At 35.9% G+C, this 24,469-nt stretch overlaps 1 protein-coding gene and 1 non-coding gene across 7 annotated transcripts in view; one reads left to right on the top strand and one right to left on the bottom strand.

Annotated features, from left to right (window-relative positions):
• ALS2 (alsin Rho guanine nucleotide exchange factor ALS2) overlaps positions 1–24,469 on the top strand; it is an 87,286-nt gene that overhangs the window by 32,863 nt on the left and 29,954 nt on the right. For 5 of the 6 annotated variants that reach the window (XM_033429879.2, XM_033429885.2, XM_033429883.2 and 2 more), the window contains exons 8-17: positions 5,258–5,335; positions 7,990–8,172; positions 9,845–10,016; positions 12,006–12,186; positions 14,287–14,352; positions 18,566–18,728; positions 22,629–22,760; positions 23,164–23,292; positions 23,662–23,732; positions 24,130–24,196. In XM_033429879.2, coding sequence (XP_033285770.1) covers positions 5,258–5,335; positions 7,990–8,172; positions 9,845–10,016; positions 12,006–12,186; positions 14,287–14,352; positions 18,566–18,728; positions 22,629–22,760; positions 23,164–23,292; positions 23,662–23,732; positions 24,130–24,196 — 1,242 coding nt within the window. Of the gene's footprint in view, positions 1–5,257; positions 5,336–7,989; positions 8,173–9,844; positions 10,017–12,005; positions 12,187–14,286; positions 14,353–18,565; positions 18,729–22,628; positions 22,761–23,163; positions 23,293–23,661; positions 23,733–24,129; positions 24,197–24,469 lie in introns of those variants that run through there. The other variant, XR_007478466.1, reaches the window with a different exon arrangement.
• Positions 21,340–21,445, bottom strand: LOC117201884 (U6 spliceosomal RNA). Its single transcript, XR_004484013.1, has one exon. It is a non-coding gene; the product is annotated as a U6 spliceosomal RNA (small nuclear RNA).

Here is a 24,469-nt window from a genome sequence, read left to right as displayed (position 1 = left end):
TTAGGATTCTCTATGTATAGTATCATGTCATCTGCAAACAGTGACAGTTTTACTTCTTCTTTTCCAATTTGTATCCTTTTATTTCTTTTTCTTCTCTGATTGCCATGGCTAGGACTTCCAAAACTATGTTGAATAATAATGGCGAGAGTGGACATCCTTTTCTTGTTCCTGATCTTAGAGCAAATGCTTTCAGTTTTTCACCATTGAGAATGATGTTTGCTGTGGGTTTGTCGTACATGGCCTTTATTATGTTGAGGTAGGTTCCCTCTATGCCCACTTTCTGGAGAGTTTTTATCATAAATGGGTGTTGAATTTTGTCAAAGGCTTTTTCTGCATCTGTTGAGATGATCATGTGGTTTTTATTCTTCAACTTGTTAATATGGTGTATCACATTGATTTCTTTGCATGTATTGAAGAATCCTTGCAACCCTGGGATAAATCCCACTTGATCATGGTGTATGATCCTTTTAACGTGTTGTTGGATTCTGTTTGCTAGTATTTTGTTGAGGATTTTTGCATCTTTATTCATCAGTGATATTGGTCTGTAATTTTCTTGTTTTGTAGTATCTTTGTCTGGTTTTGGTATCGGGGTGATAGTGGCCTCATACAATGAGTTTGGAAGTGTTCCTTCCTCTGCAATTTTTTGGAGAGTTTGAGAAGGATGGGTGTTAGCTCTTCTCTAAATGTTTGATAGAATTCACCTGGGAAGCCATCTGGTCCTGGACATTTGTTTGTTGGAAGATTTTTAATCACAGTTTCAATTTCATTACTTGTGATTGATCTGTTCATATTTTCTATTTCTTCCTGGTTCAGCCTTGGAAGGTTATACCTTTCTAAGATTTTGTCCATTTCTTCCAGGTTGTCCATTTTATTGGCATAGAGTTGTTTGCAGTAGTCTCTTAGGATGCTTTGTATTTCTGCGGTGTCTGTTGTAACTTCTTTTTCATTTCTAATTTTATTGATTTGAGTCCTCTCCCTCTTTTTCTTGATGAGTCTGGCTAACGGTTTATCAATTTTGTTTATCTTCTCAAAGAACCAGCTTTTAGTTTTATTGATCTTTGCTATTGTTTTCTTTGTTTCTATTTCATTTATTTCTGCTCTGATCTTTATGATTTCTTTCCTTCTGCTAACTTTGGGTTTTGTTTGTTCTTCTTTCTCTAGTTCCTTTAGGTGTAAGTTTAGATTGTTTATTTGAGATTTTTCTTGTTTCTTAAGGTAGGCTTGTATAGCTGTAAACTTCCCTCTTAGAACTGCTTTTGCTGCATCCCATAGGTTTTGAATCGTCATGTTTTCATTGTCATGTGTCTCTAGGTATGTTCTGATTTCCTCTTTGATATCTTCAGTGACCTCTTGGTTATTTAGTAATGTATTGTTTAGCCTCCAAATGTGTTTGTGTTTTTTACGTTTTTTCCCCTGGAATTCATTTCTAATCTCATAGCATGGTGGTCAGAAAAGATGCTTGCTGTGATTTCAGTTTTCTTAAATTTACTGAGGCTTGATTTGTGACCCAAGATGTGATCTATCCTGGAGAATGTTGTATGTGCACTTGAGGAGAAAGTGTAATCTGCAGTTTTTGGATGGAATGTCCTATAAATATCAATTAAATCTATCTGGTCTATTGTGTCATTTAAAGCTTCTGTTTCCTTATTAATTTGATGTCTGGATGATCTGTGCATTAGGTTAAGTGAGGTGTTAAAGTCCCACACTATTTTTGTGTTATTGTTGATTTTCTCTTTTATAGCTGTTAGCAGTTGCCTTATGTGTTGAGGTGCTCCTATGTTGGGTGCATATATATTTATAATTGTTATATCTTCTTCTTGGATTGATCCCCTGTTCATTATGTAGTGTCCTTCCTTGTCTCTTGTAACATTCTTTATTTTAAAGTCCATTTTATCTGATATGAGTATTGCTACTCCAGTTTTCTTTTGATTTCCATTTGCATGGAATATCTTTTTCCATCCCCTCACTTTCAGTCTGAATGTGTCCCTAGGTCTGAAGTGGGTCTCCTGTAGACAGCATATATATGAGTCTTGTTTTTGTATCCATTCAGCAAGCCTGTGTGTTTTGGTTGGAGCATTTAATCCATTCACGTTTGGGGTAATTATCCCTATGTATGTTCCTATGACCATTTTCTTAATTGCTTTGGGTTTGTTTTTGTAGTTCCTTTTCTTCTCTTGTGTTTGTCACTTAGAGAAGTTTCTTTAACATTTGTTGTAGAGCTGGTGTGGTGGTGCTGAATTCTCTTAGCTTTTGCTTGTCTGTAAAGTTTTTGATTTCTCCATCGAATCTGAGTGAGATCGTTGCCAGGTAGAGTCATCTTGGTTGTAGCTTCTTCCCTTTCATCACTTTCAGTATATCATGCCACTCACTCCCTTCTGGCTTGTAGAGTTTCTGCTGAGAAATCAGCTGTTAATCTTATTGGAGTTCCCTTGTATGTTATTTGTCGTTTTTTCCCTTGCTGCTTTTAATAATTTTTCTTTGTCTTTAATTTTTGCCAATTTGATTACTATGTGTCTCGGCGTGTTTTTCCTTGGGTTTATCCTGTATGGGACTCTGCACTTCCTGGACTTGGGTGGCTATTTCCTTTCCCATGATAGGGAAGTTTTCAGCTATAATCTCTTCAAATATTTTCTCTGGTCCTTTCTCTCTCTCTTCTCCTTCTGCGACCACTATATTGCAAATGTTCGTGTGTTTAATGTTGTCCCAGAGGTCTCTTAGGCTTTCTTCATTTCTTTTCTTTGTTTTTTCTTTATTCTGGTCTGCGGCAGTGAAGTCCACCATTCTGTCTTCCAGGTCGCTTATCTGTTCTTCTGCCTCAGTTATTCTGCTATTGATTCCTTCTAGTGTAGTTTTCATTTCAGTTATTGTATTTTTCATCTCTGTTTGTTTGTTGTTGAATCTTCCAGGTCTTTGTTAAATATTTCTTGCATCTTCTCGATCTTTGCCTCCATTCTTTTTCCAAGGTCCTGAATCATCTTCACTATCATTATTCTGAATTCTTTTTCTGGAAGGTTGCCTATCTCCACTTCGTTTAGTTGTTTTTCTGGGCGTTTATCTTGTTCCTTCATCTGGTACATAGCCCTCTGCCTTTTCAACTTGTCTATCTTTCTGTGAATGTGGTTTTTGTTCCACAGGCTGCAGGATTGTCGTCAAGAAATTTTATTTTTAGATGAGAAGAATCAACATTGCAAAAATGCCATTTCTCCTAGATTATTAAATCAGTAGAGTGTAAATTCTGTACAATCCCCAAATATTCCAATAGAATATTTACAACTTAATAAAATGATTCCCAAAATTATTCTAGGAGGAAAAACATAGGAGTTGCCACATAAATTCTGAAAAAGAACAGAAAGGAAGAGTAAGAATTAGCCTTATAAAATATATTATAAAACTACAAACAGATTATTATAACAGAAATATACCTGTAGAATTGAAATAGACCCAAGTGTATATGAGAATTTAGTCTATGATAAAAAGTGGGCATTTCAAATCAGTTGGAAAAACAAGACTGAGTGTTCAGTAAGTACTGTTAGAACCACTGGCTTCTTTTTTGTGGAAGAAAATTAAGATAACTTTACATATTCTAATTCCAGATGGAGTAAAGATGTAGATTTTAAGAAATAAAACCTTACAGGTGTAAGAGCACAGTTAGGTGATTTTTTTTTCAGTAATCTTAGGAGTAGAAAAAGACATGACATCAAAACCAGAAATTAGAAAGTGAAGGTGATATGTTTGTCTCCGTAGTAATTCAGCAGTCCCATACAGCATAAACCAAAACACAAACCAAAAAAACCCCATAAACTAAATTAAGATACATAACATACGGGAAAAAAAATTTGTAACATATATGACTGTGTTATTACCTGGTCCATAAAGAAAAATTGTGAAAGGACATTTGTATGTCATTCATAGAAGAAAAAATAGAAATGGGCAGCAAGAAATGAAAAGGTGGTCAACTACTCAGTAAGCAGATTTAAATTAAAACAAAATTTTCTCACCTATCATGTTAGCAAGGATTGCATTTAGTACTAAGTGTTGGTGAGAGTGTGGGGAAAAGGTACACACAGTGCTGGTGGGAATGGAATGTACACTGGACTTTGCTGGAAGACAGTTTGTCAGTATGTATCAAAAATCAGAATGTGTGTTCATTGACCCAGAGTTCTTTGCCTAGGAACTTATCCTAAGGAAATATATACACTAATATATATATCCAAGGATTTTAAATGTAATTTTTATATTAAGTAATTGGAAAGAAATTATTAATAAATGTACTTACTTCATTAGATAATTGATTAAACTATACCCACAGTGGAGTTTTATGTAGTTATTATAAATGATATTGTAGCTCTGTACTTGTTGACCTAGAAAAATGTCAGTGCAGAGCATTACATAAAAAACATCAGGTCACAAAACAGCATTGATAGTAGAGTCCCATTTTGTATATTCATTATATCTAGTAGATATTAAAATTTCTGGAATTATACTGATATATGTGTATGTTCCTAAAACAAGGTAGTATCAGTAGTTATCTCTAAGTGGTTGATTCATCAGTGGTTTTCACTTCCTTTTTATTTCTTCGTACTGTCACAGTCTTGTACAGTGATCATGAATTGCTTTTATAATCAGAATAAACAAAACCATTTTCATTAAACATAGCCATTGCAATCTGGTTGTTTTTTGTCTGTAGTGGAGCATAGGTATTTGTGTGTCTCCTACAGCAACTCTTCATGTATAAAAAGGCTCTCTAGTCATTCCATAGTACTCCTATCCACAGAGTAAAAAATCATGATTACTTTTTCTTCATGGTACTTACCTTTTTTTAAAAAAATCGCTTTCTTTGTAAGAGGCAGTATAGGATAGTTCCTGGGATTAAATCCTGGCCCTGCTGCTTACAAATTTGTTACCTCCCTGGGCCAATTTCCTTATTAAAAAAAGGGTTCTTGTGATAATGAAACATTAATTAATACACAGAAAGTATATTCAGAACAACGCCTGGCAGGTAATAAACCCCCCCAAAATATTAGTTACTGTTATTATTAATCCTTGGACTGTGTCTTAACTATGTACTCTATCTCCCCATTATCTCAGTCTTGTTTTAAAATGAATTTTCTTAATATTAGTTATTCTAAAGAGTGGAAAGCTAGTATAAGTAATTTGTGTGTAACTGTTGGTATATATATGTTATTATAAAAGTTCAGAATTGACATGGAAACTCAGAGTCACATCTCTTACCTACTTTCCTGTTGTTTTCTAATAGGTTTACTCGTGGGGTAGCAATACCTTTGGTCAACTTGGGCATTCCGATTTTCCAACAACAGTTCCTCGTCTTGTAAAGGTACTTTAGTGAATTTGATAACTTTTATAGCAACTTATTCCAGAATTCTAAGTTAGAACACTTTATATTTCTCCATTTCTTGTTTTATAAAATTAGGAGAATTGTATACTTGTAACCTAAGTTTGTTATGATGTACATTAAAAAAAAAAGTGAAGCCACTTGTTTTCAGGCTAAATGTTTCCTTTTTTTGATGTGTTAGTGTATATTTCTTTTCTTCTTGGCTTCATTGAGCATTCATAGTTTTTTTTTTAAAGTAAAAATGAACAAGTTCATTCTTTTAAATCAAATGTTTCTAGCGCTGTGATATTGACTTTTGAGCTTTATACTACCAAATAATGCCTACTCTGACTTCTCACCTAAGTTTGACTTTTAAGTGTGACTTTTGTATAACATTATTTGATGGTTTGTTTTGTTTTGTTTGTTTTGTTTTTACATACATAGTAGTAAAACCTTTTTTAACCCTTTTAATTTTCTATAGGGAAGCTAAAAGCATAGATAATTTCTTCACTGCTGTGTGAATTGGTTTTAGTTTATGTAATGCTATTCAGAGATTGGTAACTTCTAGTCCCTTTGATGCAGTTTTAGAGGACTGTTTCTCAACCTTTTTTTCTGCCACAACGTCCTGCAGAAATACAAAATTCATCAATAGTATTGACTCCTTATATAAGATTTGTTTGTTTTGGGGGGTGTTGTTGGCAGGGAGTAGGCATGCTGATAGCCTGGTAGGCTAACAGAATGGAATGTGGAGCTCATGTATTCATAGTTTGATTCTGATATCTCCCCTATCCCAACACATGCTCTCTCCACTGAGAGTAATAGAGACTAAAAAAGTATAGTTACTTCAGTTTCAGGAACATCATTCACATATAAGCTATAGTTAATACATATTCTGCTGATTCATGTATTCAGTGTACACTATGCGTCCATCACTATATAAGACCTTTACACGCTGCCTTTCCTTCCAGTGAACTTAATTTTACTGGGAAGAAAAGACTTAAATAAAACATTAGGGGACAGTTGTTAATTCTAGCTCCAATCTTAAATATTTTCAGCATAAAACATTTTAATGGTAAGCTATTCAATTTCTGATATTTTATCACAAATAAAAATATGGTAACTCACTGTTCCTTGTTTTCTGTTATTTGAATAAAGTAGAATATGCATCTATTCATACTAAGGAAACTTTTGTAATATAGCATGGAGATGCTGGAAATATAATTTTTATTTAAAATTTTAGAGTCAGACAAGAGAGAATAGAATTTGTTATAAGGTTTTAGTTTTGTTACCCTTTAACTGTGTGTATGAAAATACAACATCATTATTTTGGGTTTTTTTGTGGGGGAGGGGTGAGAAAAACATTTTGAAGTCATTTTAATTAATATGTGAATTAAAGTCAAGGCAGAGTGAGATCTGAATTAGTTTTGATTAGAGACTAAGAAGACTACTCTTTCCTTCTCCAAAAATTTTAATTCATTCTTTGCAAAACCAACAGGAAGTCAGTTATTTGGGTAGCCTGAATTTGAGAAAATGATGTCATGCAGGAAGAGGATAACTATAAAGTAGTGGAGACGTGTGTGTACACGCTCACACACACACACACACACACATTCACCTAATCACCTAGGATTTGAACCCTATCTAGACACAGAGAATCTAACAGATTAGAAGTTTTTTGCTTATTCTTGTACGAGTCATGGCTGAAGCTGGGTCTGCAGGCTGGGACAGTAGTTTTCATTAGCAGAACACTTTCTTCAAATGAAACCTTATGCAGAATCCCCTACATAAAACAGATAACTGTGGAACTATTTTAGTTGAAGGATGGAGGTGGGTTGGGGGCAAAACCCTGGCGCCTGCCTTTCCATGGTGGCTCCTGAGTCACTGTGTGGAATCCTAAGGTTTGAAAACCATTGATTTAAGGCAGTGGTTCTCAAACTTTGGCATACATCAGAATCACCTGGAGAGCTTGTCAAAGCAGGTTGCCCGGTCGGACCCCCCAGTAGCAATGTGGCCTGAGTGTACATTTCTCACATGTTCCTAGATGATTGCTGCTGCTGCTGCAAAGACTACTCGTTGAGCGCCACTGGTCTAGGGGTTCCATGTAGATGGGCTTCTAAGGGGTCCTGCCTTTTTCAACATCCTGGGACACAGTGAAATCACATCAGAGAGATAGTGAGTTCCAAGTGGGAAAACAGCTTTAGCACCCATGGGTTTAGTTGTCCAGGATGGAATTTAGCCTTGTTAGATTTTCTTTTCACCTTGATTTTTGTGCACATAGCAGAATATGTATGGACAAAGCTGTGTCCTAGCTGTCAGAAGGGCTCTAGAAGTTTCTGGGCCTTTGTTGTACAAGCTGAGTCTGTGGCAACTTCCAAAAATAACAGTGAAAAAATCAAATGTATGGTTTTATCTTTTTAAATTTCAGTTTTTTATAAAACAATCCAGTTCTAAATTTACAGGCTGAACAAGGGTTCCTTCTCACTCCTGCATCTGTTCTGCAGTTAATCGGGTACATTGCTGGGTGAGTTTTGCCATCTAGAGATGTGACTGACTTTGTACTCCACCTGTTCAAGTAACTTAACATTCCATTTCCCGTGGATTTGGAGTTCCATCAGATTCCTTCATCTTGGACAGACAATGTCCTCCTGTTGTTGCAGGTGAACAGTGAAAATGGAGTCTGGAGTGTAGCTGCAGGCCAGGATTATTCCCTGTTTTTAGTGGATACCGAAGACTTCCAGCCTGGATTATGTTACAGTGGCCGGCAGGACCCGACAGAAGGTGACAGCCTTCCAGAGAATCACAGTGGTACTAAGACTCCAATACTTCTCTCCTGTAGTAAGGTGAACAGGAATTGGATCCTAAGGCCCACATTCTATAACACATGAGAAGTCTTTTGTTTCTGTTGCTTTTGTATGGTATGCCTGTTATTAAGTGTCTCTGACTAATGTATTTAAAATTGCAAACCAACTTGCCATCCCCCTTCTCTCCTTATCTCCTTTTCCTGCCTTATTTCTTTCCACAGTGCGTATCATCATCCCACACACTATATAGCTTACTTATTTTGTCTATTGTCTGTCCTCCCTTTTACTGTAAGATTCATAAGAGTAGGGGTTTTAGGCTCTCTCATTTACTGTTGGATCCTCATAGTAAATATTCTATATTTGTTGAATGAACACCCTCACATAGGGATATTAAAATACATATTTCACAGCGAAGTCTTCTGACTGTGTTCATGGAGTCCTCAGAGATGAATCAGAATAGAAATTGAATAGATGAATTTTTAACTGTAAGTGGGAAGTAAAAATTGCAGGGGCCTGAGGTGGGCTCATGGCAGACCTGACAGGCCACAAACAGTGCTCTGTTTCCCATCACTTCCCCTCTTTTCTTAGCTTTTCATTTTGTTTACTACTGTTTCCTCATTTTTCCTTCATTGATCTGAATTTCTTTGCTTTCCTACTTCTTACCTCTTTTTCATAAACATAAAACCATTGGTCTGTTTCTGGTTTTCTTTTTCCCCACTTCAGTAACTCACACCCTCAAAGTGATACACTGCAAGGAAATTAACCCTCAAAGCTAGTACATTCTGGATTTTTTATTCTTACTGACTAATATATCCTATGGATTGTTTTTTATCCTTTGTGTTTGTTTTTATGGCTAAATATGTAAGCTCTGAATGTATATAGGGGTGAGATCTTTCTTGCTAAAGGTAACACTGGCCAAGATTTGGTTCTTGACCTATATTAGACTGTTATTCCAGACATACTAATTGCCTCTCTGTAGTTCTTGACCCTGACTCCACATTCCTCATTAAAGATTCCACAGTCCAGATAAAGGATGAAATAGGCTGATGAAAGAGATGAGACTCAATATGTGTCTTTAGTTACCATGGGCTGTTAATAGTCTATTGGCCTGCAGCTTGGTTGCCTACTTTAATAGGGATATGTGACAAAAGGCATCAAAAGTTTTTATTCAGTGGTGTCATGAATAAATGACAAAATCCCCTTTTAAAGAAAACCCCTTTCTGTTGTACTTTTAAAAGATAGCTCCTAGATCGTTGATATTTTGACATACAGCATAGAGATCCTCTCTGCTCTCATCTATTTCATGCAAAAAGGGGTCCTGAGGCATGTGTCTGTATCATTTGGATCTTTGTATATTTAGAGGTTCTGTGTTTCTAACCACATGTAAAATGAAATAAAAGGTATTGTGGGAATAAATAATAGTATAGATGTATATAGTTATATATAGATCATGCTATAGGTATATAACAACAATGTACTGGTAAACCAGCCCAAAAAATCAAAATAAAACCAAAAGCTCTGATTTATAGTGTTTTCCAATTTTTTCTGGTAATTTCCCTATTGCCACTTTCAAACTACTAACGATTTAATAAGCAACTTGCTGCAGAATTCCTGCATTGGCTCTCACCAGCTGATATCAGCCAACTTCAGTGCCCAAATTGCTACTAATAAATTATATTTTATCTTTAATCTTTTTCTTTTCCTGTTTTAGCTTGGATATATAAGCAGAGTGACAGCAGGAAAAGACAGCTATCTAGCCTTGGTGGACAAAAACATTATGGGATATATTGCCAGTCTCCATGAGTTGGCTACTACAGAAAGACAGTTCTATTCAAAACTAAGTGATATCAAGTCTCAGATTCTGAGGCCTCTTCTCAGTTTAGGTAAGTAGAACCTCCCCCCTCCCCTCTTTCCCCCACTCAATTATCAGGACTCTTGTTTTATCTGTTTTTTCTATATCACAAATAAAGAAAACTTTTTGTTTGAGTTGTACTCTTCTCCTTTCTTTCCAGTCTCTTCTTTTGTGCACAGGTAGTCAACAACTTACAAACTATTTCCACTTTGCCAATAGCCCAGCTGCCCCTATCCTTCCAGCCCCAGAGCTCCTTTCACTTGTAGAAATAGAAAAATGGAGCTTTCAGAAGATTCATGGCAGAGAGGCAGAACAACTTTGGGAAAGCTGTTCCTAGGAGTCAGACTTCTAAACAACGCTTCTAGCCCCTCTAGTCCTAAGATACCTTACGTTATATGCTACCCAAATTTTTCATTTTCTTTGTTCTGGTTCTTAGAATTTTATCAAGTAGAACTTCATTTGGATTTACAAGTAGTCTCTAAAAATGTGGAGAACTGTAAGAGTGTTAAGGGTCTTACCCAACATTAGCAGGAATTGATTAAATCTGATCCCTTTTCTTAGCTGTAATCAGTTACAAGAGAGATTGAAGGTAAGGAGACAGTATGGGGAAAATAGATTACAATAGTCCTAGATGGGATGCTACTGTCCAGATATACTAGGGTATAGCATATAGACCCCTCTTGGGGTATCGAGGAGGTTAGAAAGGAATGCAAAATGGAGATGGGGGTGGGCTGTTAAAGGTTAACTTCCCGTAGTTCAAAAATTTTTCAGGGTTTGGCCCTACACTCAGAAGATGGACAGGATGTTTTTTTTTTCTCTTTCTTTCTCCTGAACTCCTTGACCCCCTGTGTGGACACAGAATTCAGACCAATACTGTAGTACTTAAATTCTTCCTTGTTCGTACATCATTTTTCCACTTTAAGATGACGTTGGCTTGTGTAGGTCAGCCCATTATTTTTAATGGGAAAACGTCTACTTTTCTTTTTTTTTATTTTTATTTTTTATTGGAGTATAGTTGCTTTTACTTATTTATTTATTTTTTAATTGGAGTATAGTTGCTTTTCTATTTTTCAAACACCTAACTTATAGTCTTTCCAAATTCAATCCCTTTGTAAGTTGGGGACTATCTGCATTTGTTTTTGTTTTTAGTATGTTTTGCTTTTTTAAATGTTGTAGAGTTCCTGTTCTATAAATTCCCCTCCAGTGGGTGGGCTCAACACCCCAGGACTTTGGCAAGGGATATGGAAGCAATCCAAGCTGGAAGCTTCCTGGATTGCTCTGAAAGGAAAGTGAAACTTGCCCTTTTCCTGTTCTGATTCCTGATTTCTTTGTTGGTTTTAGCTGGTCTGCTCATCAGCCTCACTGGTTGGAGAAAAGTCCTCCAAATTGGGAGCTTTGGACTGGGAAAAAGCAATAATCTCCTGATGCCCTCTGTAAAGTTAAGAGTGACCAAGGCAGTCTGATTTTTGGATTGCTCTGTCTGCAGTGAAGGGTTGGGCTGGTCCAAGGGACAGGTAGAGCAGAAGTCAGTACAAAAGTTGAAAATGTTAACCAAGCTATAGCTATAGAAGTGAGTTTAATTCCTGGCTGTCACTAACCAGTTTTGTGAAATTAGATAATTCACTTCCTTTCTCTTGGTCTTAGATGACTTATCTTCAAAATGAGAGGAGAATTGGATTAGCACAGTGGTTCTCAAATTTGGCTGGTCTTCAGAATTACTGGAAGGCACTTTTTAAAAAAATATATCCATCGGGGGATCCTAACTCTGGCCTACTGAGTCAGAATCTGTAGGGTCCTGTGAATGTTTTTAACAGGTTCCTCAAATGACTGGCTACCGTGATCTCTGAATTTGCCTTTTTTTTTTTTTTAAACACTGATTATTTAGGCTCCATAGTTGAGACTACATCTCAACATGTTAAGTATTTTTAGAAGAGGGAAATTCGTAATCTTGGTCATAAAAAAGTGTTCAGATAATGAATCTTTCGGTTATGTTATCATCATCATCATCATTTTGTTCCAGAAAACTTGGGCACTGCAAGTACAGTCCAGCTGTTGCAGGAGGTGGCAAGCCGGTTCAGCAAGCTGTGTTACCTAATTGGTCAACATGGAACCTCACTGAGCAGCTTCCTTCAGGGGATAAAGGAAGCCAGGAGTTTGGTCATCCTGAAGCATGCAAGCCTCTTCTTGGATAGTTACACAGAGCAAGTATCCAGTCCTGTGTCATGTTGAGTCTCTGCAGGGTTATTCTGCCAAGGAGAACAGTCCCTTAATCAAAAGAGACTAGATTAGGGAGAGTGCTATAATATAAGGTAATAGAAATTGCAAAGCAGCGTTTTAATCTTAAGACAACTATAGTTCTGCATTGCTAAAATTTTAGTTTGCTCTAAGAGGGGAAAAAAGATTTCAATATAATGCATTCTCAAATTTCCTTCTGTATTCTAGCAGAATGATTGACAGTGTACTTAGTTTACAAAAAAGTATTATAATAAATATGGTTCTTTGGAGAACAATTTTGTTTCCTGAAGTAAATTGTACTAAAATTTGAGGAAATAGGTAACTAAGCAATTATTTTAAGACCAACTGTTGATTGTAAATATGGAGCTCTTCCAGTGCCTGCTTTTCACTATTGTGTACATGGAGAGTTTAAAGACCAAACTACCTTTAAAATAACGATATTTTTGTAATAAAACCTAAGATAGTGATCCAAGGTTCTTTTCATGTTTTTCAAGTAAAATATCCCAACTGTATTTGAAATTTTAAGTATTTCTCACTTTTTCTTATGTAAGGCATAATTTAAGTGTTATTTTAATGTATATTAGGTCCTGCTGTTGGTCTGAAGTGTAGATTTTAAAGTCACCCATAATCCTACCACCAGAAATAACCATTGTTAATAATCTTAGTGTATCTCCTTTCAGACTTAAGGCATATATGTGCAGATAGATGTATGTGATTTTAGGTCTAAGCAAAATTAAATATATTTGAAGCTATGGTCTGGGAGGAAATACCCTGATTAGAGTCTTTTAAGTCGTCATATTTCAGATATAAAAAAAGTAGCATAATATGATACGAATTTACTTTTTGAAACTAGATTTTTTTGTGTGTGAAAGTTTCAGCTTTTACTAGTATTAATTTTTCTTTTTTGACTTGTACAGGTCTCATAATGTATTTCTTCTTTTTCTGCTCTGATACATCAGGACTTATGCTTGGAAATGCTTTTATTTTGATACCTTGGGCTTTTTTTTTAGTGTAATAATGTATTCATATAGATCAGGCAAGTAAAAAAATCTTGATTTGTTTATGAATTTTTTAAATTATTATTATTTTTTAGAAGATGTTGGGGGTAGGAGTTTATTAATTAATTAATTTTTGCTGTGTTGGGTCTTCATTTCTGTGCGAGGGCTTTCTCCAGCTGTGGCAAGCGGGGGCCACTCTTCATCGCGGTGCGCGGGCCTCTCACTATCGCGGCCTCTCTTGTTGCGGAGCACAGGCTCCAGACGTGCAGGCTCAGTAGTTGTGGCTCACGGGCCTAGTTGCTCCGCGGCATGTGGGATCCTCCCAGATCAGGGCTCGAACCCGTGTCCCCTGCAGTAGCAGGCAGATTCTCAACCACTGCGCCACCAGGGAAGCGCAAATTATTTTTAATTGTGGTAAAATAACACATAACATAAAATTTACCACTGTAACCATTTTTAAGTGTTCAGTACCTTGGGCTGGTTTTAGTAGGAATTTGCCTTCTCTCTCAAAGTCAATTGATTCCATTTACTGGCCCAGGAGTGTGAAAGAAATGTACATGGTGCAAAGCAGTATTTCAAGACTTATTCTTTAACTGTACATCAATACTTAACCAACATTTTCTAACCCTTCTTCACTTAAGCTCTTTTAACATATTTTCTTACCTTCTCTATTGTTTATTTCTGAAGAATTAATTGGGAAACGTAAAGAGAAGATTAGAGAAAATTTTTATTAAAAATCCAACAAGTTTAGTCATCTTTTCTTATGTTTTTTAAGTTACCAAAGTAAAATCTACCAAGTAAATTCTCGCATCTTCTGCATAACTTTAGGCGTTTTAAAAAAATTCTTATTAACATCTTTACTGAAATGGCTTTTTTCTCCTGACTGTTGTGATCATGTAGCCTGCCCTTCTCTTCACTCCTTTACAGTTCATGAATGTTAGTATCACAAAAGTTCTGAAACTCGCTGATGAGATTCCAAGAAGTATCTATTCCAGATGCATGTTCAAAAACTGAAGAGCAAATTTACTTTTTAACACTAATATACATGTGTTTTCTTTTTTGCTCAAGGTATTGCACATCTATTACAAATTTCCTGGTTATGGGAGGATTCCAGCTTCTTGCTAAGCCTGCCATGTAAGCAAATACATACTTTACAGTTATTATTCTAACAACCAAAGATCATGTTTTATAGCATTCTGTGTTTTTGAGTGCCCAGGAAAAGCTTTGACTTGGTCCTTGTGCCAAACAAATCAAAATGTAGACTTTCACTAAATCTTATAAAAGATAGGTGTTATTAGCTCCTTATTATCATTGGAAGCAGCATGGTATTGAAAAAGCCACAAGATCTGGGTCCTTCTTTACTGCTACCACTGATTATCCCCAAGACTTTGGACAGCTCTCCTCACCAAATTGAGCCTAACTTTTTTTCTCTGAAAAATGGGAATGTTCTCTCCCCAGTTGTGAGGAACAAATATTTATGTGATAGTACAGAGAAAAGTGCAAAGTGTTGCACAAATGGAAAGTTTTCGCATTTAGTCTCTGGGTAAGTAATAAATATAAAAGCCCCTTGCATGAGCCAGCCATTCTGAACTGTGTAGTTTCTCAACAAGTGTTGACCTAGCAAGAAAGACAGGTTTAAAAAATCAGTTATATTTTAATAGTAAACATTTCAAATATATACTCACAACCAAGATTGAAGTTTAAACCCAGATGTCGGTGTTTTGCCATGTTTGCTTTTGATCTTATATCCTAATAGAAAGAATAGTAATGACTGTGTCTCATTTCTGGTTTTAAAGGGAATGCTTTTAATATTTCACCATTCAACATGATTGCCTTAGGGTTTTGGTAAATATTATTTATAGGGTTAAACAGCTCCCTTCTAAAACTTGAAGAGCAATTGATTTTTAAAAAATGTTAAATATCCTTGCGTTCCCAAGATAAATTCAGTGCTCTTTATGTATTTTTTATACATTTCTGGATTCAATTTGCTAATATTTAAGATGTTTGCATTTATGTGAATATGATGTTTTCTTTCTCTTCTGAACTTGCCCAGTTTTGGTAAGAGGATTGTACTAGTAATTATAAAATGAGTTAGGGAGCTTCCTCTCTTTTTCTATCAAAGTACAGATGAGGATTATCTGTACTTTAAAGATTTGGTAGAAATCATCTGTTAAAAAGTATGGTCTTCAAGGGAGCATTTACTGTAGGGAGTTTTTAAGCTACTATTTGTTTTTTTAATGAATAGGTCTGTTCAAGTCTTTATTTCTTTTTTCAGCTTCAATTGTTTATACTTTTCTGGAAAATTGTTTCAAATTTATTGGCATAATATTTTTATCATTGTCTTAAGATGTGTTCACCTCTATAATTTGTTGTAGCTCCTATTTTTCATCCCTATTATTATTTATTTGAGCCTTTTATCTTTTTATCTTGGTCAGTCTTGTCAGCAGTTTACCCTTTTTTGTTACTCTTTTCAAAGATTAAGCTGTAATTAATCCTTTCCTTTCTTTGTTTTCTGTTTCACTAATTTCTGTTTTTTATTTCCTTCTACTTCATGTTCACCTCCTCATGTCTTCCAACTTCATGAGTTTAGCATTTAGTTCATTAATTTTTCAATCTTTTAATTTTTCTAAAGTGCTCATCTAAGGCTATAAATTTCCCTCTAAGTGTTGCTTTAGCTGTATGTAAAAAGTTTTGATCCATTTTGTTTTTGTAGTCATTCAGTTCTAAATATTTCTCTGCTTTCCATCACGATTTGACTCATGTCACGTGCTCATTCATTTCCAAAATATAGGGGTTTGGCCTTTATTTTTTTAATGACAGGTTAAAGAGTGTTATATTTTAAACTTATGTAGTAATTTTTAAATCCTTGATCTTGCTATTTTTTTTAATATTAATATTATGACACCGCTTTTTATTCTTTTACTTTTTAGCCCTTCTGTAATGTAACCTTCCTCTAGTATTTCTGAATCGAGTTCTCAAGGGTTGACCTGATTCCTTGTTAGACAGCTAAAGCAAATGACATAAGTGAAAGCCTCTTGCGAGAGCCTGGACAAGTGGAAAGCAATTAATGAACTCTGGGTGGCTCTGAGCTATGGAAGCAGATATTAAGTTTGGATTTGGGCAGCATTTCCTAAACAGTGGTTCATGAACCCCAGGGTTTTACATAGTTAAAGGCAGTAATGACATTTTTTTAACTTCTATTTACAAAATCAGTAATTTAAGTTACTTTAAGGTATTCATTTAAAAAGAGAACACTTTGAGAATCTCTAGAGTATAGCTATTGAGCCCATGGGCAGTTAGTGAATCTGCCTAAGCTTTCATCACTTAGCTGGTTTATCACTTAGCCATTCACCTCAGGCTAGCCTGGTGGTTTGATCATCAGATATATATATTTTTAATACTGTGGTAAAATATACATAGCATTTATCATTTTAACCATTCCTAAGTGTATGGTTCTGTGGCATCAAGCACATTCAGATGTTGTGTAAGCCACTGTCTCTACACAAAACTTATCATCCCCAATAAAAATTCTGTACCCATTAAACAGAGACTCCCCCCACCCCAGCCCCTGGTAACCTCTACTCCCTTTCTCTATGAATTTGCCTGCTCTAGGTACCATATAAGTGGAATCATAGTAGTTGTCCTTCTGTATATGGCTTACTTCCCTAAGTATAATGTTTTCAAGGTCCATCCATGTGGTAGCATATATCAAAATTTCATTTCATTATATGTCTGAATAATATTCCATTGTATGTATATACCACATTTTGACTATCCATTCATCTGTCAATGGACACTTGGGTGGTTTTTACCTTTAATATATTTATTTTTTGAGTAACAAGTGCAAACCTAGCCATATAAGGAAAGAGCAATATTGCCACTATTGGATTCAAAGCTCCCAAGAGAAGATAAGCTAAACAGAGTAATTCAGGTTTTCTGAGAGCGTACTAGGGCCCTTTTTGGGAAAGTCTACAGGCAAGAACTTGAGTGAGTCCAGAAAGGTAATAGGGATTTACAAGTGTTGGAACATTTCTGGTCTAGTACTGGGCATCCAGAAGAAATGTGGTCAGAGGGAGTATGTGTTCACCATGTACCACCTCCATCTCTCAGGAGCAGGTCAAAGCAGAATACTTCTGTAGGGTTAAATAAGTTTCCCCAGCTGATCTCAGCAATAGGATGTGGTGGAGGAAGTAGGAACATCCAACAGGCCAATATAAACAAAAATCTGGGCCATGTTCCTCGGGGCACGCTCTCTTAATTGCATTATAAAACAGTCCACTTTGTGCCATTGAACTTATGGGTTCCTGGAAATTATTACATATTTTTCCATCTTTCTAAGATAATATTTTATAATTTCTGAGTTAAACATCTCTTTATTCCATAGTTCTCTAAGGGATTATAAAATTATTCATTTTTGCTTTATAGTCTTGTGTGACATTGTTTTGTTTGAAGCCTTGTAGCTGAGAATTGTAGTGTAGTGCTTGTAAAGCAGTCAGGGTGGTACCTGGCACAGAATTATTGTTCATTAAGTGGCAGATAATAAGTATTACTCTGTTCCACTGACTCTTACTACTTTACAAACCTTTTAAATGTTTTAGTCTGGTGAGCATAGTCTCAATGGGTTACTAATCAGCCTTAAAATTTGCAGTAAAATTTTAATTATGAACTTATATATAATTGAATATAAAAACTAAATGTTGGCTTCAGTTTGAATGCTTTTGACAATGTCAACATTAAAATCTGCACATGTAATTTGCTTTACTGTTTCCTGTTAATTGTAGTACTGGTATCTACAGCTTTTTGTTACTGTCCTGTAATAAACTCTTATTAGATGATAAACAATTAAAAAAAAAGAAGAAATTAGAAGTATTTTAATATTCCACGCCAATTCTGTTAGAGCAAAGAGCTTTGTTTTTTCCTCCAGTATTTCTGTGTAGCACAACTAATTAGAGCAGTTAGTCTTGCCATTTATTGCTGTAACTTCTGGCTTGGAAATTAACAGGTAAATGTGTCAGCTGGTCTCCAATTATTCCCTGAAACTGTGGGATGTATGATTCATTTCCTAGAACTTCAGGCACAAGCCTGTGATTAACCATCTCTATTACAGAGTTACTATTGCTACCATTTGCTACTTTTTATACCCCCAAATCCCATTTTATAGGCAGGGAAATTCTTTTAATTACATCTGGTTTATTTCATTGTATTAATCTTCTGGTGCTTTCTTTCATAGCACCTAAAAATGTACATTTTGAAAAAGGTAGTATCAAGTGAAATATGTCTACTCAATATCATGCATGTCGTCAGTACCAAAATGATTAACTGAATCCCTGTTTTTCTCTACCTTCAGTGATTTCCTAAATAAAAACCAGGAACTATTGCAAGATTTATCAGAAGTGAATGATGAAAACACCCAGTTGATGGAAATATTGAATACCTTGTTTTTCTTGCCAATCAGACGACTTCATAATTATGCCAAAGTTTTGCTAAAGCTTGCTACTTGTTTTGAAGTGGTAAGCTCTCATGTATACCTCCTTTGGACACTTGGGAAGTCAAGGATCATAGTTTGTTTGTTTGTTTGTTTGTTTGTTTGAATTATGCTACCCCAAGATCTGGAGCTACACTAATTTAATATTTATAATGTGTCTAAATTTATTTTTCTTCAGGGAAATGAAAGAAGAAAGTATGACTGTAGGTATATCTAGTGTTCTTTGCTGTAGATTCAGTTTCCTCTCAGGACCTTAACAAGATTAATTTTATTCATTTTATGAAAGTCTAAAGTTGAGACCCAGTTGTGCTACTCAGTCAATAGTTGTCCAAGTTTGAGTACATACTGAGTACAATTACACAGAACTGTTTAAAACCCTGGCTTCCTATATAATGACTCACACTTGTACGGCAGTGGCATCAGCACCTAGCCTGGACTCATGATAGACTTATGCCAGGTATTTGGGTCACCTTGGCATATGCTATGAGAAATCACAGTGTTACAGGATTTTCTCAAATGTTAACGAGTTCACTTTCTGTATTAAATTAGTTAAGTGGAGTCCTAGAAAATTAGCACTGCTCTAGGATATGGGTATATGTTAAAGCTGATCCTAAGGCAGTCACCTTTGAAATTGTACTGAAATGTGTTGTTTTATTTTGTTTCCATTCTGAAGGGCTCTAGAGAAACCATAATAATTCTAGTGTTTCTTATAGTTCAGGATTTTTCAAATCTTGGAATCTATCTCCTTCTCTGGACAGATATTGTCTCCAGAGTGATCTAGGAATTGATGTGGCCTTTCTACGTTTGATCCTACTGTGGTCTTGTGGGTCTGTTCTTTTGTCTGGTTTCAGTGTTACCCCAAACTGATCTAATTTCAGCTATGAAGGTTTGAGCTACACAAATATCCCAATGAGATACAGATTTCACTCAGTATGTCCTTAATTAATCAAAAATCAGCTAGATCAGCTTGGAATTGTTCAGAGTCTGATACTGTACTATTTCCAGTCTGAAGAGTCCTAATTCTGTGTAAAAAATCCATGCTCTTTTAGTTTGGAATTAAAGGCCCTTCACAGTCTGATACTCTCTTTTGTTTCTAGCCTTATAGTCTACCCTGTGTCCTACATGTTAGTTCAGATTCCCTGGATATAGTTCTCATATGCTTTATATTTCCTCTATCCTCATTATGGGAAACCTTCAAGGCTTGAGTCAAAAATCTTTTTCTCATGAAAATGAAGCCCTCTCTGACCATACTCCACTCCTTTCCCTGCCCATCTCTTATTCCCTTCTCTGTGTTTTGCTAGTACTTTTTGTCCCCATTATTTTCTTATCACATTATGTCGGTGATCCTCAGCCAGGGTTGGGGATCAAAATCGTCTGTATTTTTCAAAACACGTGGCTATGTTCCATCACTGCGAATTGTTATTTAGTAAGTGTAAGGTATAGCTGAGACATTATATGTGTATAAAATTATTTAAATAAAAATAATACCTAATATTTATTAAATGCACTCCATGTGCCATGTACTGTTCTAAGCATGTTATATATATTCATTTAATCCCCACATCGACCCTGTGAAATAGATATTATTACTATCATCCCCCCTTTTCAGATGAGAGAATTGAGGCATAGCTGAGAATTGGTAGAGCTAGAATTCATATCAGAGCATTCTGGCTCCAGAGTCTCTTCCTTTGACTATTTTACTATATTGTCTCTTCCGATAACCTATTAACAAAACCAATGTATTATTCTGGTATGTTATATGTTTTTCTGTCTTCTCTGCCTAGTTATAAGCTCCCAGAAGACAAAGATTGTGCCTTACTTATTTTTTTATCCCTAGCATTCAACAGAATATTCCATATGTAGTAGATACCATTAAATGTTCCTTAAATGAATGGAAAAAATGGATATGAATGACTGAGAACTGTGGAATGTAAAGTAATTACAAATGTGAGGAATCATCTTTTCATCTTACCTTCTCCTCACTCTCCACAAGACACTGCAATTATACCCTATCCCGTGGTTGATTCTCAAAGCTTGGTCACAGACACCTGGGGGTTCTAGAGACCCTTTCAGGAGATGGCAGGATCAAACTGTTTTCAGGACAGTACTAAGACATTTGCTGATTACACTGTGTTGTCGTTTGCACTGATGGTGCAGAGATAAAGATGGGTCAAACTGCTGGCTCCTTAGCATGAATCAAGGCAGTGGCACCAAACTATACTCAGTCATTGTGTTCTTTGCTGGCATGTACTTGCAGTTAAAAAACAAAATAAACAAACAAAAAATTGCCAATTTCACTTAAAAAACATTCTTGGTAAAGCAGTAAAAATTATTCTTTTTAACATCAACCACTGAGTATACATCTTTAAAAAAAAAAAGAGATATAATTGACATATAACATTTTATTGGTTTCAGGTATACAACATAGTGATTCAATATATGTACATATTATGAAATGACCACAGTAAGTCTAGTTAAATTTATCACCACACACAGAAATACAACATCTTTTTAATATTCTGCATGATGAAATGGGGAGTACACAGAAAGCAGCTCTGCTGCATCCCAAAGTATGAATGTTTTTCAAGGAAAAGCACAAGATTGAGATCGTTTGAGTTGAAAGCTGCCTTTTTCTTTTAAATGTGGAACGCTTCACGAATTTGCACGTCATTCTTGCTCAGGGGCCATGCTAATCTTCTGCTTATCGTTCCAATTTTAGTATATGTGCTGCTGAAGCAGCACTTTTTTTTTTTTTAACTTGAAAGAACAATTGACAGATAAACTGTGGTTATTCAGACTTGGGTATTTGACAGATACTTTCTCAAAAAAGGGGGTTAAATGAGCCTGTCACTTCAAGGAGAACAACTGACAGTATTTGTTGCCAATGATAAAATCTGAATTTTTAAGCAAAAATTAAAATGTGGAAAACGTGTGTATCACTGCAAGCTTGGCATTTTTCCAATATTTAAAGACTTTCTGATGAGATTGGTGACAATTTAATGTGCTTTTTGATACAATAAAATGTATCAACATTTGGAAGATCTGCATAATTCACTGAACCAGTATTTTTCAAATGTCCAATTCACATGTTATAAAATCATGCATAGGTTTTAAAAAAAAAATCTATTCAAAATGTAGGATAGACCAGTGAATTTTAATGTAACAGGATACAAAGAGTTTGATGTAGTTTCAGATTCCACATTTTAGCTACTCTTTAAGAAACTACCACTTAACAAGTTTTGGTATAGTTTCAAAGGAGAATATCCACAATTATATGAAATGGCTATTAAAATCCTCCTCCCTTTTCCGACTAAATATCTTTAAAAAGCAAGATTTTCTTCATTTATTTCAAATAAAGAATCTTAACAGATTAAATGCAGTGGCAGATATGAAAATCCAGCCGTCATCTTTTAAGTCAGATAATAAAGAGATTGGAAAAGATGTAGAACAATGCCACTTTTCTCATGAAACATTTTTTTGTTTTGGAAATTTTAGTTATTTTTCATTAAAAATGTTATTGTATTTGAAGTGAGTTAATAAAGATATAAAGTTTTTTAAACTTTATTCTCTGATATGGTAAATATCAGGAGATAATAACCCACAGAAGCAAAACAGAGAGATCCCGAGACCAAAACCCCTGAGAATTCCTGGCCTATCCTGAGTTCTCTGCTGCTCTCCTCACTGATAACTGTCAGTGTATATTTCTTTTCCTCTTGAGTTCTTCCCCTATTTCATATGTACCTGTATGTGGTAGGATTTTCTGGAACCAGTCTTCTTTTTCCTCAGCTCCCTTTAGTGTACCATATCTGTTCTTAGGCTGGCTTCCCTCCCTAAACTATTACTACATATCTAAACCACACTGAGTCTACAAATTCTGGACAATTGTTTTATATTCTTTTTTCCCTCCTTAATTATTGGCCTCTAGACATCTCCAGAATACCAGAAACTGCAGGATTCCAGTTCTTGTTATGAGTCTCTTGCTCTCCATCTCGGCAGGAAAAGGAAGGAAGCAGAATACACACTGGGTTTCTGGAAGACCTTTCCTGGAAAAATGACGGTAAACCGTGCCAATTGTTGATATCCCAGCAAACAGCAGGCTTATCCGTAACAGCTGCCATAGTTTTCTCGGTTTCTCACTTATTTATGGTAATAATGCTTTAATGACCCCTTTTCTAAGGGCAACTAAGGACCACAGCAGTGGGGGCTTTAAATATCAACACCTTCCCTCATGGCTAGGAATCCTTTCTGAATATGTCTCTCCCTCTTTTGTTTGTTCCTATCTTTTTATTTTCCTTTGAGCACTGATTTTGTGAAATGTTTGGATCCCGTCTGAATTTAGGTTTAACACCAAGCTAAGCTGTGACCAACAAATTCTCCTTAATGTCATTTGTATCTTTTTCATCTTCTCTTTGCAGAAAATAATTTTGATACTTCAATTGTGTATTTGTTTTTAATACCAGGATTCCTTGAGGAAGCCAGAGCGTCGACTGCTGTGTGAGAGCAGTAACCGGGCCCTGTCTCTGCAGCATGCTGGGAGGTTTTCTGTGAATTGGTTCATTCTCTTTAATGATGCCCTAGTCCATGCCCAGGTATGCTGGATTCCTAACCTTAAAAGAGGCCCTGGAAGGTGCAGTACTATGAGTATTTGATTAATCATAGTATCAGTTTATTTTACAAACTATTGTGATTTTACTGAAACTCTTGAGTAAAAGAGACTGTTTAGCTTGCTTTTGTGGTACCGGCCAGATTTCAGGGAGCTTTTTTAGTTTCTAACTTGAAAATGAGTGTCAGCCATCTGAAGGGGTCCTTGCAGCAGACATGGCGAGACCATTGGGGTTAGTTATGTTATGGGGACTATGTGGCTGAGGTGGACTTAACCATTTGAAAGGGGTTCTGCAGCAGCGACCCCAGGGCCCACATGGGCTTTCTCAGATGTGTCTCCATGTTCTTTGTTTCAGTTCTCCACACACCATGTTTTCCCTTTGGCCACACTGTGGGCAGAGCCACTTTCTGAAGAAGCTGGTGGTGTGTAAGTGTCCCCCCAACCTCATTCCCTTCCTCTGTTACTTAGCCAGTTCGTTTCCTTAGACGTGAATAAAATGGGAAGGCTCAGGAGGCCTCCCCATTCTGCACAAGAAGGCTTACCCTCCCAGTACGTAGGTAGTAAATGCCCTGCTGTGAAGAGCATGACAAATCATGACAAGTGGTGGAAGGGCTTCTCCATTTTCTCATCCCCATAGTTTAACCCAGAGAAATAACTGTGTCCTTTTCCCACCGTGGAAACCACACCCAGAACATTGAATATATTTAAATTTAATTGACTTCTGATCCCTTTGAAATAAACAAGTTGCTTTTCATATTTGAGGATGGATGTTGTAATGACAGGTTGTCATACTTACTGATCTTTATCCTTGTGAATGTTTTAGGAATGGCCTAAAGATAACTACACCCGAGGAGCAGTTCACTCTCATTTCATCAACACCCCAGGAAAAGGTTAGTCCATCATGGTACTTTCTTTCCATCTTTGGCCTGGCTCTTTCTGTCTCTTATGGTGGTAAGAAAGGAATAAAAATTGTTCTTGCTTGCCTAACGATCCATAATTATGTCTGATAAATCTTCATTAAACCAAGACTGTAGAATTTTGTTGTTGCTGTTCTTTTTTATTTTATTTTTTTATACAGCAGGTTCTTATTAGTTATCTATTTTATACATATTGGTGTATACATATCAGTCCGAGTCTCCCAATTCATCGCACCACCACCACCA

Source organism: Orcinus orca, chromosome 7, assembly GCF_937001465.1.
Source record: "Orcinus orca chromosome 7, mOrcOrc1.1, whole genome shotgun sequence".
In the NCBI taxonomy this organism is placed as follows: domain Eukaryota; kingdom Metazoa; phylum Chordata; class Mammalia; order Artiodactyla; family Delphinidae; genus Orcinus; species Orcinus orca.
This window is presented reverse-complemented; position numbering and strand designations above follow the sequence as displayed.